Source organism: Ananas comosus, unplaced genomic scaffold, assembly GCF_001540865.1.
Source record: "Ananas comosus cultivar F153 unplaced genomic scaffold, ASM154086v1, whole genome shotgun sequence".
Taxonomy (NCBI): domain Eukaryota; kingdom Viridiplantae; phylum Streptophyta; class Magnoliopsida; order Poales; family Bromeliaceae; genus Ananas; species Ananas comosus.
In genome coordinates, this window is record NW_017890895.1 from 1 (window position 1) to 17,634 (window position 17,634).

At 42.1% G+C, this 17,634-nt stretch overlaps 1 protein-coding gene across 3 annotated transcripts; it reads right to left on the bottom strand.

The window, feature by feature from the left end:
• Positions 1 to 13,645: 13,645 nt before the first annotated feature.
• On the bottom strand, positions 13,646 to 16,478 carry LOC109704387. Of its 3 annotated transcripts, none has more exons than XR_002214344.1 (5): positions 16,136 to 16,478; positions 15,943 to 16,015; positions 15,119 to 15,185; positions 14,739 to 14,924; positions 13,646 to 13,843 (listed from the first exon to the last, which is right to left on the bottom strand). XR_002214344.1 is itself a non-coding variant. In XM_020225132.1 (4 exons), the coding sequence occupies exons 1-4, from the start codon at positions 16,429 to 16,431 to the stop codon at positions 14,794 to 14,796; spliced, it is 567 nt and encodes a 188-aa protein (XP_020080721.1). In that variant the 5' UTR covers positions 16,432 to 16,478; the 3' UTR covers positions 13,646 to 14,793. The 3 variants fall into 3 exon arrangements, 1 of the variants encoding a protein (XP_020080721.1); XR_002214343.1 differs by having other exon boundaries at positions 13,931 to 14,924; XM_020225132.1 differs by having other exon boundaries at positions 13,646 to 14,924.
• Between the last annotated feature and the right edge of the window lie 1,156 nt (positions 16,479 to 17,634).

Here is a 17,634-nt window from a genome sequence, read left to right on the forward strand (position 1 = left end):
AAGTATATTTTTTTACTATTTTAAAATACGTGATTTTATATATAGTATAGATAGTGTAGATATTATATTATAGATAGAGATAAAAAAGAATTAAACAAATTTTGAATTAAAATATAAATTTACATTAGATATTTTTCGGTTGGTAAAAATTTAGATAAGCATCAATTTTTTTTTCTGTTGTAGAAATAAAGAGGAATTAAAAGTTTGTTCAATTCTGTTATTTATTTTACATAACAAAAGAGGAATCAATTTTTTTTAATTCCCGCCAAAAAAATAAGTCTGTCGACAGACCGAAATTTGAAATACGTGCTTTTATATATAGTATAGATATAGATATAGATAGTATAGATATATATAATAAAATATTATATATTAAATATATAACATGTATATATTTAATACTAGATATTTATAAATAATATATTAAAAATAAAATACTATCTTTAAAATATATATATATATATATATATATAAAATCTATAATAATCTATATCTATATCTATATCTATATCTATATCTATATCTATATCTGTACTATCAATAAAAGCGTATAGGAATTCCGATAATGACAGACGGAATCCAAAAAGGAATAAAATAATGTTCCCTACGAATGGTTATGATTAATTTGTTAAAAATATCTCAAATAAAAATTAACGATTATGATCAATCTATTAAATCTCTACTATCTATATCTATACTATATATAAAAACGTATAGAAATTCTGACAATGACAAACGGAATTCAAAAAGGAATAAAATAATATTCCCTAGGAATGGTTATGATTAATTGTCACGCCCCGGGGCCGATTTTAAAAGCCATTTTGAAAACAGAGTTGCGAAAAACGTGCCATATTTTTTTTTTTTTTTTTTCAACCTGGCCCACGCGACGTACAGACCCGCCACAAATACAAAGTTCCTCTGTCCACTCGGACAGAGTCTCCTTTGTATTTGCACGGCGTACCAACGATACAACAGGATCACAACCACAACCTACATTTACCAATCAACAACCAAGGCATGATATGCATTTCCATACAGCTAACAATCCTTAGAATGATGCATGCCTCTAAGCACTCCTTAGGCGCTGGATGATGCAATGCACAATACAACAACATCCTATTAAAAGTGCTCCCCACACGGAAGCTTTTGTTTTTAAACTCTAATTCAATCATTCATAAAAACCATTCGAAAATTTTTTTAAAACTGTTTCCCACACGGAAACTCTATTTTGAAAACCGACTACCTCGAGGGGTAGAAAACCACGATGCATAACTACAAGAAAACCAAATCTCCACAGAACCAAAACCACAGATCGAAAACTCCAATCTCATGTATAAAAGAAACCAACACCACAGTTCACATACATTCAAGCATACATAAGATCAGCTAACTGAACCATTATTAAGAAAACTACTAAGTGCGGGAAAGAAATAACCAGGGTGACGGTCGCTACTGCCGTCTAACTAGATCGTCCTCTCGTCGAGCCCAAAATCCAACTCCTCGTCTCTGTCACCTGGGGGGGGAAAAGGGGGTGAGAAACCGCAACCATGGTTTTCTCAGTGGGTACGACAGAGCCACGAAGGCAAGTCGTAATCACCGGAAACCAAAGGAGATAGATAAACAAGTATATATCTGTAAGCTGATATGAAATAGAACTACAGTAGCTACAACAGATAAATAGGAAGCAATAAATAAACCTGCTACTGTATAGAAAACAATGCAAAGAATGCCTCAATGTACTGAACCAGAAACTGTACCCAATCTGTGCCTGCTGTATCGGTCCGCAGACCTCAAGCGCTACCTGTCACTAACTGCACCGACCTGATCCATCCGCCCCGCAGGACGACCTATCCGGATAAGTACACCTCCGATCGGTGGCCAAACCGATCCGGTGTCATGAATACCCCCAAGTGCCGTGACTAAGTCATGCTGGTATGCTCAAACAAAAACAAACCCGGCTAAAGCCGGTGCCTAGGCCGAAGCCAACAACGAGGGCGTACAATGCCAAACTGAAATAGAAGCTAGGGCGTACAACGCCGAACCTCGATCAACCAGATCGAAACACACGACAAGAGAGTCGATGTGTTGCCTGGACCCAAGGTCCACAGAGATACTGAAATACAAATGCAACCTGCTCTACATGTCTATCAACTACTAACCAAATGCAATCAAAGAGGTACGATATACGAAAGATAAGCAAACAATGACATGTAGAGACTAAAATACGGGAATAGAAAAACAGGAGAAGGAGGTGAAACGCTCTCACCGACTACCAGCTCGAAGCACCCACCTGTCACTGTCGCGTCGGAACACTGGGTACGCACAGAGTCTACCGGACCTAAGAAGATCCACCAAGTCAGTATCCAAACCACTAACCCAAAGCACGAGACTCACAAACCCCCACACAGGATCCCCGTAATCGGTTTCCCAAAACCGATTACCGTAACTCACCGGAAGTCCCGAAAACCACACCGGGACGCCGTCGGGACCCACTAAGTGTCCCGAACTCACCGACTCGTACCACGAGTCACCCGCTGCCCCAAAACATTCCAATTTGGATGCCTTGGCAGCGAACACAAGGTCACACAACAATACGATCATCGCCGGATAATCGTACGAATCCGGGTTCCCGGAAGTGTCTATTTCGACACCGGAACCCTCCGTCGCTCACCTATCATCATCGAACCCACAAAATGACGATGGTGACCAGCCAACAAGGCTCAGCGACAAAACACGAAGCAACCAAACACCGTCGGAAAGAATCCGAACCGAAACCGCGTTCTTTCGGCGAATTTCGCCGAAAAACGCACCGAAATCGACCTACCGATTTCCGCGAAAGCTAACGGACCATGGACAATCAGTCCAGCGGTCATTACAAACTCCCACACACTGCCCACAGTAGCCACGCAAAGCACAAATGCATAAAAGACCCTCTAATTACATAAAATATCATCATTTTATGTAATTTGAGCGATCAAGCGGCTCGTTCACGCAAACCGAGGACTTTCGAAGTCCGCAGAGACACGTACTGACAGGTCTCGACGTACCGGAGTCCGTGCTCACGATCCGGAGCACAGCGGCTCGCTGTGGGAAGCGCGGGAGCAACCCGAAGGTTCAGCGAACAGCGCGCAGTCAGGGAAGATCGCGCCGTACAGAACTAACCGGACACCTCTGATCCAAGGGAAGGTGAGCATTGTGATCAGCACTGACCGACGATCACCGTGCTCACCTCCGGAGGCATCAGGACAGCCTCGGATCGCCGGATAAACGTGCGCAAGCCCAAAACAGCAGCCAAAAAGGCTAAAACGGAGCGACATCGCCAAAACAGCGTAACGGAGTCTCCCCGACAGAAACAAAGGTGAGCACGATGATCAGAAACTTGCCAGGATCATCGTGCTCCCTTCCGTACAGATCGGGGAGGCTCAGGAAGCTCGGAACACAAATCCATCCACAATAGCCCTATTTCGGGCTTGGCCGGAGCAACCTTGCTCCGGCCGGCCTCCGGCGGCACGGCGGCGCTCGCGGCGGCCAGGGATGGGTGCGGGGGAGGTGAGGAACACGGTGCTCACCTCAGGTGGCGGCTGGAAGCGGCGGCGGCGGCGGCGGAGCAAACCGAGCCCGCACGAGATCGGCTCGGGTTCCAGGAGTTGCTGCGGCCACGGCGGCGGCCGGGGAGCTCCGGGACGGCGGAGGCGGGCTGCAGGAGGTCGGGGGAGTTACCACGGGGTGGCCCAAGGTGGCGGCGGCGCTGGGAAGAGGCCGCACGCGGCTTTGGCTCGGGCTCGGGTTCGAGGGCTGCAGGCGGCCGAGGCGGCGGCGGCGGCGCGCTGGGGCGGCGGCGACCGGTGGGAAGGGGTGCCCGGGCACAGGGGAGTCGGCGGGAGAGGCTTCCAGGCGGTGGCGGCGCAGGAGGGAGGTCGCAAGGTGGTCTCGGCCAGAGCGCGGCCTGGCTGGCAGATGCGGCCCGGGGGTGGCAGCGGCGGCGCAGGCGACGGCGGCGGTCGGCGGGGAAGGTCGCCGGAGCACGGGGTGCCCCCGGGGGAGGGTCTACAGGAGGCGCAGTCTCGGGTCTCCTCACAACCCGAGAGGAGAGAGGGAGAGAAAAGTAGTGGCTGCGGCGGCGGTTGGCCGGCCGGGGCTCAGTCGGCGGCGGCCTGGGCGCGTGCAGCAGGTGCAGGGGAAGGAGAAGGAGGCGGCTGGGGCTAGGGCAAGCTAGGGTTAGGGTTAGGTGAGACAAAACCCTAAAGAGCAACTATATACAAGCGCAACATGCAAAAAGGTCCACTAAACATCGGAATTTCAATCCGAGCCCTTCACCGAACGACTAAAACGCGTGAACGACCCTCCACGTGCGATCTCACGCAAAACGGTACATAAAATGTCGCGACTTTCGCGAAAATACCATTTTGCCACAACCGACCTCTCCTCGATCAACGCGCGATCTCCGCAGATTCGTCCGTCAGATTTGCGAACGGATTGCACCGGTGCGATCAGCACCACGGAGACAACAAAGCTACGCTTTCGTTTCGTCTTGATCGACCACGGATTCACGACAAAATCCAACCTTCCTTTCAAGAGAAGAAAACACACCGAAATACATATAAAACATGTATTTTTGGATTTTCTCGAAATCCGTGCGTCGAACTCAAAATCCGTCAGCGTCATTAGCTCCAGAACAGCTGACCCGGTCGAAACGAGCTATTGGACTGCTATGAACAGAGTCCGGTACGAGCCAGAAGCCAACTTCTCACCGCGGCTTCTCCGGAAAATCGAGTTACTATTCACTTTAAGTGAAACTTGGAAATCGCGTAGAATTTCCGTTTTAACTCGATTTCGCCCGAAACTTGACGAGTGCTTTTGTAATTAAATTACACACAAAAACATCGTCAACTGAGAGTTTAGCTACACTGCAAAAATCTCAGTCCTTACATTAATTTGTCAAAATATCTCAAATAAAAATTAACGGTCATAATCAATCTATTAAATCTCTACTATATATAAAAAGGAATAAAATAATATTTCTTACGAATGGTTATGATTAATTTGTTAAAAATATATCAAATAAAAATGAACGACTATGATCAATTTATTAAATCTCTACTATATATTAAAAATCTATTCCTAATGGTTACGATTAATTTGTTAAAAAAAAAATCAAATAAGAACATGCATGATCAATCTATTAAAAAATAGCATTTCTATCCATCTATAAATTCAATCCTACGATTGATTATAATCAATTTGTTAAAAAATATCTCAAATAAAAACAAACGATTATAATCAATTTGTTAAAAAAATAGCATTCCTATTTATCTATTTTATATTAAAATTAAAATTTGAGTTTAAATTATAAATTAAATTTAATTTTTGATATCAAATTTGAATTAACAATTAAATTTTTTATTACATTGGATCAAAATTAAATTTTAAATTTTGATGCTTTTAGTTTAAAACACATATTTAAATTTGATTAATCAAAAATCAAAAGTATATAAAATTGTTCTATGTATATAAAAAAAAAGAACAATGTAGGATATTGTAAATATTTTCTAATAAAATATAACATATTAATTTATAAATATAATTTTTATTATAAAATTTTAAATATATATAATGTACAAATTTATATTGATTTGAAATAAATTATAATAATTGTTACATGCATTTGCATGTACATTCAACTAGTATATATAAAAGCGTATAGAAATTCCGACTAAATCCAAAAAGAAATAAAATAATATTCCCTACCAATGGTTATGTTTAATTTGTTAAAAATATCTAAAATAAAAACGAACGGTTATACTCTACTCGTTGTTTGCATGCTTAGTATCCTGAGTAGGAGTAGAGTAGTTCTATCTACATGCGTATCTGTTGACCTAGTTGGTCTGTAGTTGCATTCAGTATCTGTTGACCTAGTTGGTCGGTTGTTGCATTCCGTATCTGTTGACCTAGTTGGTCTGTTGTTGCATTCAGTATCTGTTGATCTAGTTGGTTGGTTGTGCATTCCATATCTGTTGACCTAGTTGGTCGATTCTCGTACTTCGTATCAGGGACCTTGTTGGTCAGTTGGACTCTGTGGACCTTGGGTCCAGGCAACACATCGACTCTCTTGTCATGTGTTTCGATCTGGTTGATCGTGATTTCGCGTTGTACGCCCTTGTTTCTGGCTTCGGCCTAGGCACCGGCTTTAGCCGGATTTCGTTTGAGCATATCAGCATGATTTAGTCACAGCACTGTGTATTCTAGACATCAGGTTGGTTTGGCCACCAACAAGAGGTGTACGTATCCGGATAGGTCGTCGGCGACGCATGAATAAGCTCTCAGTGTCTGCTCTGTGACAGGTAACGCTTGAGATCTGCGGACCAATATAGCAGCATCAGATTGGGTATATTTGGACTTATCGTCTGGTTGACGCATATAACTATAGTAGCAGTTGTCGCTTGTGTATCTTCAGTTCTTTCGTTAGATTGTCTTGCTACTATAGTCTTGTTACATGTATACATTCAGTTATTCATTACAGTAGCGGTAGTTGTACTTTCTTTCACATATATGTCTCTTTTATTCATTATTATTGTTACTGTATTTTCTACTGACCCATACCGTTGTTTAGCTCTTCCTGATCCGGTGAGTACTCCTCGCCTTCATCGGCTTGCGGTACCCACTGGGAGGGGAGACATGTTTACATGTTCTCACCTCCCCCACTATTTTTCAGGTATCGCGGGCGGTGAGGGTTGAGACGAGACGTGAGATACATACGTAGCGGTCGATAGAGCTTCCAACCCAGGTTATTCGGTTTAGTTTCTACCCTTGCTGTCCTGTTGATATAGCTTAGATAGTTTATATAGTTCAGTTTTGGGTATTTCAGTTAACTATCATATTTTGATTTGGCTTTATGAATGTAATAAAAGGATTCGTGGTTTTCGTAAATAAAAAGTTTTCTACCCCTCGTGGTAGCATTTTTAAAGAATAAAGATTTTCGTGTAGGAAACAGTTTTTAAAAGAATTTTCTGTGGATTTATGTTTAAATATTGAATGTATAACTGTGATGTGAATGGTGAATGAATGATTGCATAGTCGTTTCTATATTCATTTGGTTGTGGTTGTACCTGGGATATTTCTTGTACTTGTGCGACACCGTGCAAATATAGGAGAGATTCTGTCCGTGTGAACAGTGGATTCCCTGTATTTGTGGCGGATCTGGCATTCCCTCGGCTTAGATCTTCAAAAAAAAAAAATTTCGCGGTGTTTTTAACCTAATGGGACCCCGAGGCGTGACAGATTAAAGTGGTATCAGAGCCTAGTTACAACCACAACACCATTCACAGGTTGTTTTGAAAAGTAAATGAACTGAACCATTGGTTAGGTTGACCTATAGAAAGACCTAAGGTATATAGGCACGTGCGAGCGCGGGATGTTCGAGATTTAGTCTTGAGGTTATCGAGCTAGGAGGCTCGAAGGTTTATTTGTGTTTATTACCCCGTATTTCTTGTGTTGCAGGTTATGGCATGTACTCGTTTTGGTATTAGGAGTGGGGTCAGTGAGTGGAGTCGATAGGCTGCTATTGCTGCTGTTATCGCCCCAGCTCCAACACAGGACAAGAAAATCTTTGCTGGTCAATCCGCAGGCACTAGGTGCACTCTTTTGAGTTATGTCGAATGGTTTTGCTGTGGGGATTACCAAAGCGGATGTTTTGACCTTTCTGGATTCCTTGTCAGTGTGGTGTGTGTCGGATCTGATTTTTGTACGGTCGTGATGTCGGATCTTTGTTCGTGCATTCTAGCGCATTATAGGGTCATTGGTTGGCTTAGTGTTGTGTCATGTCTCCAACCTTCTGTTGGCGACGGATCCGCGGGTATCTTACCTTTCTTTTGATAAGTACGTTGGCTGCAGACAACGTATTATCAAAAGTTAGGACAAGATACCCTACCCCTTTGGGGAATATTTGGATTGGGTCGATATTTCTTTTCTCTTGCATGAGAGGTGACGGTTATCTTTGATCATCTAGTGAGCCTGGTGGTTGGCTCAGATGTCGCAGCTTCCATTGTTGTATAAGGTATATGTTTTCGTTATCGTGGATACCTTGGATTGGATTGGGTCGTTGTTTGGTCACTTGGTGAAGGTTAGGTTGGAGTCTCGATGAGACGGGCATTTAGTGTTGCTAGGAACATCGATCGCTAGGGTCCCTTGGGGACGGCAGCGATAGGGTCTCGTAGAGACAGGTGTTTGGCATCACTGGTGGTTTTGATTGCTTGTTGCGAGTGGCAATTCTGTTCACCTAGTGACGGACATGCATTGGTTGTACGTTTGAGTGTTGAGCAAGTTTAATTGTTGGCTCAACTGGTACTGGCAGTCTTAGACCTTTTTGGTCTAGACAATGGTTAGGTCTTGGACCTAAGAGTGTCGGGTGCCATCGATGGATTCCGATGGTTAAGTTTTGGCTTTGTCAGGTTGTAGTTCGGTTCTTTGAGGGGTTGTAGCCTCCGAGGTGAGTGTTGGTTCTCTAGCATTGGATCACCCCTATCTGTTAGGAAGTTTCGGGGACGAAACTTTCTTTAAGGGGGGGATGATGTAAGGACTGAGATTTTTTGCAGTGTAGCTAAACTCTTAGTTAACGATGTTTTTGTGTGTAACTTAATTACAAAAGCACTCGTCAAGTTTCGAGTGAAAACAAGTTAAAACAGAAATTCCACGCGATTTCCAAGTTTCACTTAAAGTGAATAGTAATTAACTCGATTTTCCGGAGAAGTCACGGTGGGAAGTTGGCTTCTGGCTCGTATCGGACTCCGTTCCTAGCAGTCCAATAGCTCGTTTCGACCGGTTCAGCTCTTCTGGAACTATTGGCGCTAACAGATTTTGAGTTTGACGCACGGATTTCGAGAAGATCCAAAAATACATGTTTTATATGTATTTATGTGTTATTCCTTCTATTGGAAAGAAAGATTGGATTTTATCGCGAATCCGTGGTCGATCGTGGTGAAACGAAATCGTAACTTTGTTGTCTCCGTCGTGCTGATCGCAATGGTGTAATCCGTTCGCAAATCCAACGGACGGATCTGCGGAGATTGCGCGTTGATCGATGAGAGGTCTGTAATGGCAAAACTGTAATTTCGCAAAAGTCGCGATATTTTATGTACCGTTTCGCATGGGATCGCACATGGAGGGGTGTCCGCGTGTTTTACACGCGCTGTGAAGGACTCAGTAATAAATACTGAGGTTTGGTAGACTTATTTGCAAAGTTGCACCTTAGTATTTATAGCTCTCTAGGGTTTGGAGCCTTGTAACCCTAACCTAGCCCTAGCCGCACCCCCAGCCACCTTCACCCCACTTCCCTGCACTTGCTGCGCACGCCCAGGCCGCCGTCGACTGAGCCCCGGCCGGCCAGCTGCCGTCGCAGCCTTGCCACCTAACCATTGTGCCATCTTCTTTCTTTCTCTCTTCTCTCGGGTTGTGAGGAAGCCCGAGACTGCCGCCACCTCCAGACCCTCCGCCGGTGTCGCCCTGTGCTCCGGCGATCATCCCCGCCAACCGCCGCCGTCGCCTAGCGCCACCGCTGCCGCCCAGGCTAGTTGTTGCCGCCTCGGACAAGGCTCGGCCGAGCCAAGTTCCAGCAGCAGCTCACGCGCCGCAGCCACTTGAGAGCACCTCTGTTTCCCCTTCCAGACCCCCGGCTTCCCTTTCCGCCGGTCGCTGCCGCCTCTGTGGGCCGCCGCTGCCTCTGTCAGCCGCAGCCGCCCAGATCTGCTCAGGCTGAGCCGAGTGCAGCTGTTAGCCGCCACACCGCCGCCCATCGGACCACCTCTGCCGCCTTCCCCGGAGACCCGGCGACCCCCGCGTGCCGTCGCCGTCGTCCCTGCGGGCCGCCGCCGCCGCCTCCTCTGTCAACCACGGCCGCCCCAGGTCTTCTCGGGCCGAGCTAGCCCCGCTATCTCTCCCCTGCTCCGCCGCTGCTCGAGGTTGCACCCGAGGCACTTCTCCGACCTCCTTCAACCCTCCACCACCGTCCCTGAGCGCCCCGGCCGCCGCCTTGGCCGCAGCTACCCTTGGAACCCGAGCCGAACCTGGTGCGGGCTCGGTTGGTTCCGCCGTCGCCGCCGCCGCTCCTCGCCGCCAACTGAGGTGAGCACCTCACTCCTCACCTCCCCGCACCCATCCCTGGCCTCCGCGCCCGCCGCCGTGCCGCCGGAAGCCGGCCGGAGCAAGCTTGCTCCGGCCAAGCCCGAAATAGGGCTTAGTTAGGATGGTTTACTGTTCCGAGTTTCTCGAGCCTCCCCGATCTCTACGGAAGGGAGCATGATGATCCTGGCAAGTTTTTGATCATCGTGCTCACCTTGGTTTCTGTCGGGAAGGTCCCGTTCCGCTGTTTTTGTGGTGTCGACCCTGTAGAGCGTTTTTGGCTGCTGTTCTGTGTTTGTGCGTGCTTTTTCGGCGATCCGAGGCTGTTCCGATGCCTCCGGAGGTGAGCACGGTGATCGCTGGTCAGTGCTGATCACAGTGCTCACCTTACCTTGGATCAGCAGTGTCCGGTTAGTCTTGTTCGGCGCGTTTCTCCGTGGCTGCGCGCTTTTTGTTGAACCTTCGGGTTGCTCCCGCGCTTCCCACAGTGAGCCGTTGTGCTCTGGATCATGAGCACGGCCTCCGGTACGTCGAAACAAAGCTATACGTGTCTTGGCAGACCTTGGAAGTCCTCGGTTTGCGTGAACTAGCTACTTGATCGCTCAAATCACATAAAATGATAAGATTTTATGTAATTTGAGGGACTTTTATGCAATTGTGCACCTTGTGGCTACTGTGGGCAACGTGTTGGAGTGTGTGGTAACCTCTGGACTGATTGTCCATGATCCGATAGCCTTTGCGGAAATCGAAGAGTCGGTTACGGTGCGTTTTTCGGCGAAATTCGCCGAAAGAACGCGGTTTCGGTTCGGATTTCTTCCGACGTGGTTTGGTTGTCTTGTGTGTGGTCGCTGAGCCTTGTTGGCTAGTCACCATCATTATTTTGTAGGTTCGGTGATGATGGGTGAGCGACGGTGGGTTCCGGTGTCGAAATAGACACTTCTGGGAACCCAGATTTGTACAATTATCCGGTGATAATTGTGTAGTGTTGTTATCTTGTGTTTGATGCCAAAACATCCAAATCGGAGTGTTCTGGTGCAGCAGGTGACTCGTGGCACGAGTCGGTAAGTTTCGGGGCATTTAGTGGGTCCCGACGGCGTCCCGGTGTGGTTTTCGGGACTTCCGGCGAGTTACGGTAATCGGTATTGGGAAACCGATCTTCGTGAAATTGTTTGTGGGGTTGTGGATACTGTGGTTATTAGTTGTGGGTTAGATACTAACCCGGTGGACCCTTTATAGGTCCTGTTGACATTCTTTTGCAGTCAGGAGACAGACGCGACATCCTTACAGATGGGTACCTCGATCCGACGTTGGTACAATGGTGCACGCTCGGTGATGGTTTCTTAGCCTTACTCTTCTGTTGTTACTATCGCATAGTATATTGAGCCTTGAACCCTTGTTTATTCGTTATACTCTACTCGTTGTTTGCATGCTTAGTATCCTGAGTAGGAGTAGAGTAGTTCTATCTACATGCGTATCTGTTGACCTAGTTGGTCTGTAGTTGCATTCAGTATCTGTTGACCTAGTTGGTCGGTTGTTGCATTCCGTATCTGTTGACCTAGTTGGTCTATTGTTGCATTCAGTATCTGTTGATCTAGTTGGTTGGTTGTGCATTCCGTATCTGTTGACCTAGTTGGTCGATTCTCGTACTTCGTATCAGGGACCTTGTTGGTCAGTTGGACTCTGTAGACCTTGGGTCCAGGCAACACATCGACTCTCTTGTCATGTGTTTCGATCTGGTTGATCGTAGTTTGGCGTTGTACGCCCTTGTTTCTGGCTTCGGCCTAGGCATCGGCTTTAGCCGGATTTCGTTTAAGCATATCAGTATGATTTAGTCACAGCACTGTGTATTATAGACACCAGGTTGGTTTGGCCACCAACAAGAGGTGTACGTATCCGGATAGGTCGTTGGTGACGCATGAATAAGCTCTCAGTGTCTGCTCTGTGACAGGCAACGCTTGAGATTTGCGGACCAATATAGCAGCATTAGATTGGGTATATTTGGACTTATCGTCTGGTTGACGCATATAACTATAGTAGCAGTTGTCGCTTGTATATCTTCAGTTCTTTCGTTAGATTGTTTTGCTACTATAGTCTTGTTTATTACAGTAGCGGTAGTTGTACTTTCTTTCATATACATGTCTCTTTCATTCATTATTATTGCTACTGTATTTTCTACTGACCCATACCGTTGTTTAGCTCTTCCTGATCCGGTGAGTACTCCTCGCCTTCATCGGCTTGCGGTACCCACTGGGAGGGGAGACATGTTTATATGTTCTCACCTCCCCCACTATTTTTCAGGTATCGCGGGCGGTGAGGGTTGAGACGAGACGTGAGATACATACGTAGCGGTCAATAGAGCTTCCGACCCAGGTTATTCGGTTTAGTTTCTACCCTTACTGTCCTGTTGATATAGCTTAGATAGTTTATATGGTTCGGTTTTTGGGTATTTCAGTTAACTATCATATTTTGATTTGGCTTTATGAATGTAATAAAAGGATTCGTGGTTTCGTAAATAAAAGGTTTTCTACCCCTCGTGGTAGCGTTTTTAAAGAATATATGTTTCCGTATAGGAAACAGTTTTCAAATGAATTTTCTATGGATTTATGTTTAAATATTTAATGTATAACTGTGATGTGAATGGTGAATGAATGATTGCATAGTCGTTTCTATATTCATTTGGTTGTGGTTGTACCTGGGATACTTCTTGTACTTGTGCGACGCCGTGCAAATACAGGGGAGACTCTGTCCGTGTGAACAGTGGATTCCCTGTATTTGTGGCGGATCTGGCATTCCCTGGGGTTAGATCTTCAAAAAAAAAAAAATTTCGCGGTGTTTTTAACCTAATGGGACCCCGAGGCGTGACAATATTAATATAATTCCATTCATATACTAATAATATCATTCATTCAATTTTAATAAGTATAAATTATAGCCGTATAATTTTAATTGAAATTATCATAAAATATATTAATTTTTAGCCATTGGATCTAATTCAATGGCACGATTTAAGTATCTGTCACTTTTTTATCTAAATTGCTCTTAGACAGTGCATATCAAATCCCACATTTTATACGCGTACCTTATCTCCTAATAACCGTCATCTATATAACTAGTGTAGTGACCCCGCACGATGCAGCGGGCAAATATTATTGTAGCAAAATTTTTCTTCGTCAAGACTCAAAGACATATGATGATTTAAAAAAAAAAAATCTAATGAATGCCTCATAAGTTAGCAAAAAAAAAAAAAAAGACACATCCTAACAGTGCACAAATTTCTAAATATAGAGAGCTTAAAGCAATTGAATCAGCTTACATACAATAGGCAAAAGAATGGAAGAAGTACCTGAAGCTAAAATTAAAAAAAAGCAATTGTAATTTTTAGCGGCTTTAAACAACAAAAAGTCTGTCGTACTTCAAAAACTTCAAAATATAAAATATAATGAACTCACATAAGATTTAGAAGTAAAAGGCAGAAGAAATAGTAGTATAACATTTTTTTCTCATTCCTCGCAACATAGAAGCTATCACCACAATAATAAAAGAAGCAACTATTTTAAGTATAAAATATGTTATACAATTAAAGACGAAATACTAAATACATAAAAGAACAAAAAAATTTTGAGTAACAAATAAATAAAAGTATAAGCAGTTAATTCAACAGCAGCAGGAGTAACCATAGATACAATAAAATTGAGAGTTGTAGAAGCCGAGTAAAGAGTGCGAGAGTTGGCTGAAAGAAAAAATAATAGTCAGTAAAAAATTATAGAAAGAATAAAATAGGACTAAAATGAAAAGTTGGTTAAGAAATGTTACTAACCTGCTATCCCAAAAATATGCAGTTGCAGTAGTACAAAAATCAAGTGAAGCAGCAACTTACAACATTAATTAGAATATATAAGTTGCAGAACTTATAGTCAAATAATTTTAAACAGGAATAGTAGGAAAAGACCATCACAACAATCAAAAATAATAATATGCAGAACACACTGGTTGAAATTATTTCGCAATTTCCATCCTAGTTAATTTACTTTGTAAAATATGAGTTAAGCAGGTAGATAAGTTAAGTTGACAGATAGGGAGGAGAAAAATTCCATACAAACCCATAATTAAGCAAAATAGTTAATCTAATAGGTATTTCGTACAAAAGTCGAAATATAAGTAAGGGTACTGACATATCGATAAAAGGAAATAGAATTTAATCAAAAAGTATACCTGCCTAAATTAAGGAAATACCTTCACGTGGAGTAAAGAAAACCTTATTTCGTCAATATTGAACAGGAGAACGGGAGGGATAGATCTGAGTTTATATTGATTTATGTTTCTAGTGTCTCATAGACGGGTATAAGAATTTGAGATAGGCTGCATCATGTACGCGTGAGTCATCTCAATACCATTGCATTTAATACAAATTCATATAGTCATAATTGTGCTCTTTTCTTTAGATTGAGATAGCATACTCTCATGATCATACATAAACAGTACACTTGAAGGAATTCAATTAACAGTTTACTGCAAAATGTGACGACTATTCGAGTTTTCCTACATTTGCAGAGGGGACGGGTTTCCAAAAGACCATAGTCACAAATAAGAGACTAAAGAACAACAATGTTTATGAAGAGAAAAACCTTTTCCGATCCAAGTAGAAGGCTCGAGGGGATCAATTCTTGAAGCTCTATTGTATTACTGAATTGCCGAAGTGAAATTTTTGTTTTGATTCGGATCAACCTTTCCCAAGTGAGTGTAGTAGGCTCCCAAAGCATTTAGGATAGCGATTCGCTTATACTTGATATCAGCATAGTACTCATCAATTTCTGCAGCTCAGACAAAGAACTCACTCAATTACAAATAATTTCATCAGTTGATTCACTTTGACCAGTAAAGAAAATCAGTGTAAAGAAATGAGAATATACAATACTTTTCTAAACTACAAAAAGCCAATTCTTTAAATGCATGCCATTATCAAAATATCTACCAATTATTATAAAAAAAAAGAGTTTAAAAAAATCTGGGCTTGACCCTTCCTCCAAGATCTGCTGAAATTGTTCTATCTTTCCTTGCTTGAAGTATTTTCTCTGAATAAACAACAACACAGAATACAAATAAGACAACGTTGTGCAAAGCAATATACAATTCAAAAGACAGTAATCATATTCAACTTAGTCAAGAAAGAAAACAATTTCTCCAATGAACTTCAAAGGAAAAGCTTATTGTTACACCCACCAGATAATTAAATAGTAGCTTCCACGCCCCACCACAACTTACTCACCAAACCAAAACTTACAGATGGGACACAAATTGTTTGCAGCGCACACAAAACCAAGCATATAGAAACATGTATGAAGGGGCTGCCATTGGTTTTACTAATCCTCAGAAATGTAACCAAGAAGTTGTAAACAAACGACTTCTAATCAAACTAATACATTGAATCACCCTATGTTTGAATTTCAACAAAATAGAAAAACTAATATGGGAACTTTAAATTGTAAAGATGTTACAAAAAATTTTGTTCATGCACATTTATACAAAATGACAATGTCCGATTGTATACATGGAATACAATACATAGAAGATTATCTCTTTTTTTTGGAGGCAATTGTTGATTTAAGAAGCAGAAGCAAAGTCATACAGACACTTACTATACCAAGAGCTACTGACAAGGGACAAATTACACAAAGCATTAAACTATTGTCAATCTTAAACAGTGGTAGGGCAAAACCTAGCATATATTGGTTTCACTAATCATTGAATATAACCAAGAAGTCACAAAAAATGAGTTATTGACCCTCCTGACACTAATTAGCAGGGAAAAACCTAGCACCGAGGTGAGACCTCTTGACTGTACTCGAGAAGTTTCTGCTCGATCCGTTTCCCGGAGGTGAAATCGAAGGCCGCGGAGGGATCGCTACCAAATCAGAGATGGGAAAAATTAGAAGAGAAATAGGATTTTTTTGCTGCAAACAATTTTTTTTCAGAGGCATATTATATAGGCAGCAAGAAGGGACAACGGAGACTGTATCAGAACCATTTTCGTGACTGGAAGGGATGAATAAGCCGAAACGAAGCGCCGCTAACGGGAACGACGCGACTGGAAGAAGGGCCGACTACGAACTCGGAGCACCATTCCGTCCAGAGAGGGAACAGGAGTCGGAGCGACATCAAGGGGTGAACGAAACGAAGCGTCGTTAACAGGAACGGGCGCGACGGGAAAAAGGCCCGACCACGAACTCGGCCATCATTCCGTCCAGAGAGGGAACAGGGAGTCGGAGCGGCATCTAGAGGGGCGAGCGAAGGAGAGAGGGAACAGGAGTCGAGCGGCATCTAGAGGGGCGAGCGAGGAGCCGGAGGTGGAAGAGAAGTTAATTAGAAGTAGGGGAAATTAAATGGGAATTGCAGAGTAGGAAAAAAAATTTGGTTGGGTTAAGATGACAGGTAGGGCCCACAAAAGTTAAATTAAGGTAACGCTGCCACGTGGACAAAATACCACGGGCTTTCATAAGGGTTATAAATTCCATATTCTATTTTATCTAATAACTTATCTAATAATAATTCTCATACTTATCTAAGCATATAAAAATTTTTATAATAACAAACGGAATATAAAGAAATAAAAAGATATTTCATACTGACGGTTATGATTAATTTGTTAAAAAATATCTTAAATAAAAACAAATAGTTATGATTAATCTATTAGAAAATAGAATTCTTATCTATCAACATATCAAATTCTACGAATGTTTATGATTAATTTTTTAAAAAATATTTCAAATAAAAATAAGGGTTACAATCAATCTATTAAAAATTAGCATTTCTGTTTATAGATTTTATATTGAAATTAAAATTTGAGTTTAAATCATGAATTGCATTTAATTTTGGATATCAAATTTGAATTAACAAATAAAATTTTTTATTATAGTGGATCAAAATTAAATTTTAAAAATTTTAAATTTATAAATTTTGGATATCAAATTTGAATTACCAATTAAAATATTTAATTACAGTAAACTAAAATAAAATTTCAAAGTAAATGTGAATTAAATGTTGACGCTTTTAGTTTAAATAATAAATTTTAATTTTAAATTTATCAGAATTCAAAAAATATATAAAAATATTCAATGTATATATTGAAAAAATTATCTAATAAAATATAACATATTCATTTATAAAACATAATTTTTATTGTAAATTTTTGCAGCTAGTAATATCTATACTAATAAAAGAGCGAGTTTTAAAAATTTTTTCTTTTCCAAAATGCCACTCCATATTAATATAAGTTCAATCATATACTAACAATATCATTCATTCAATTTTAATAGGTATAATATCACGCCCCGGATTACTCGTTTCCCCGGGCACGCTAACAGACCCGCCGTATACATAGGAATTTTCCCTGTATACGAAGCGAAACAGTAACAGTATCTATAATCATACAATACTACAAACAGTAGTATAGAGCTGCTAGGAACTAAACCAAATAAAAAAAAATAGTGGTTCAATACATACATAGCATCTGGGTATAAAAAT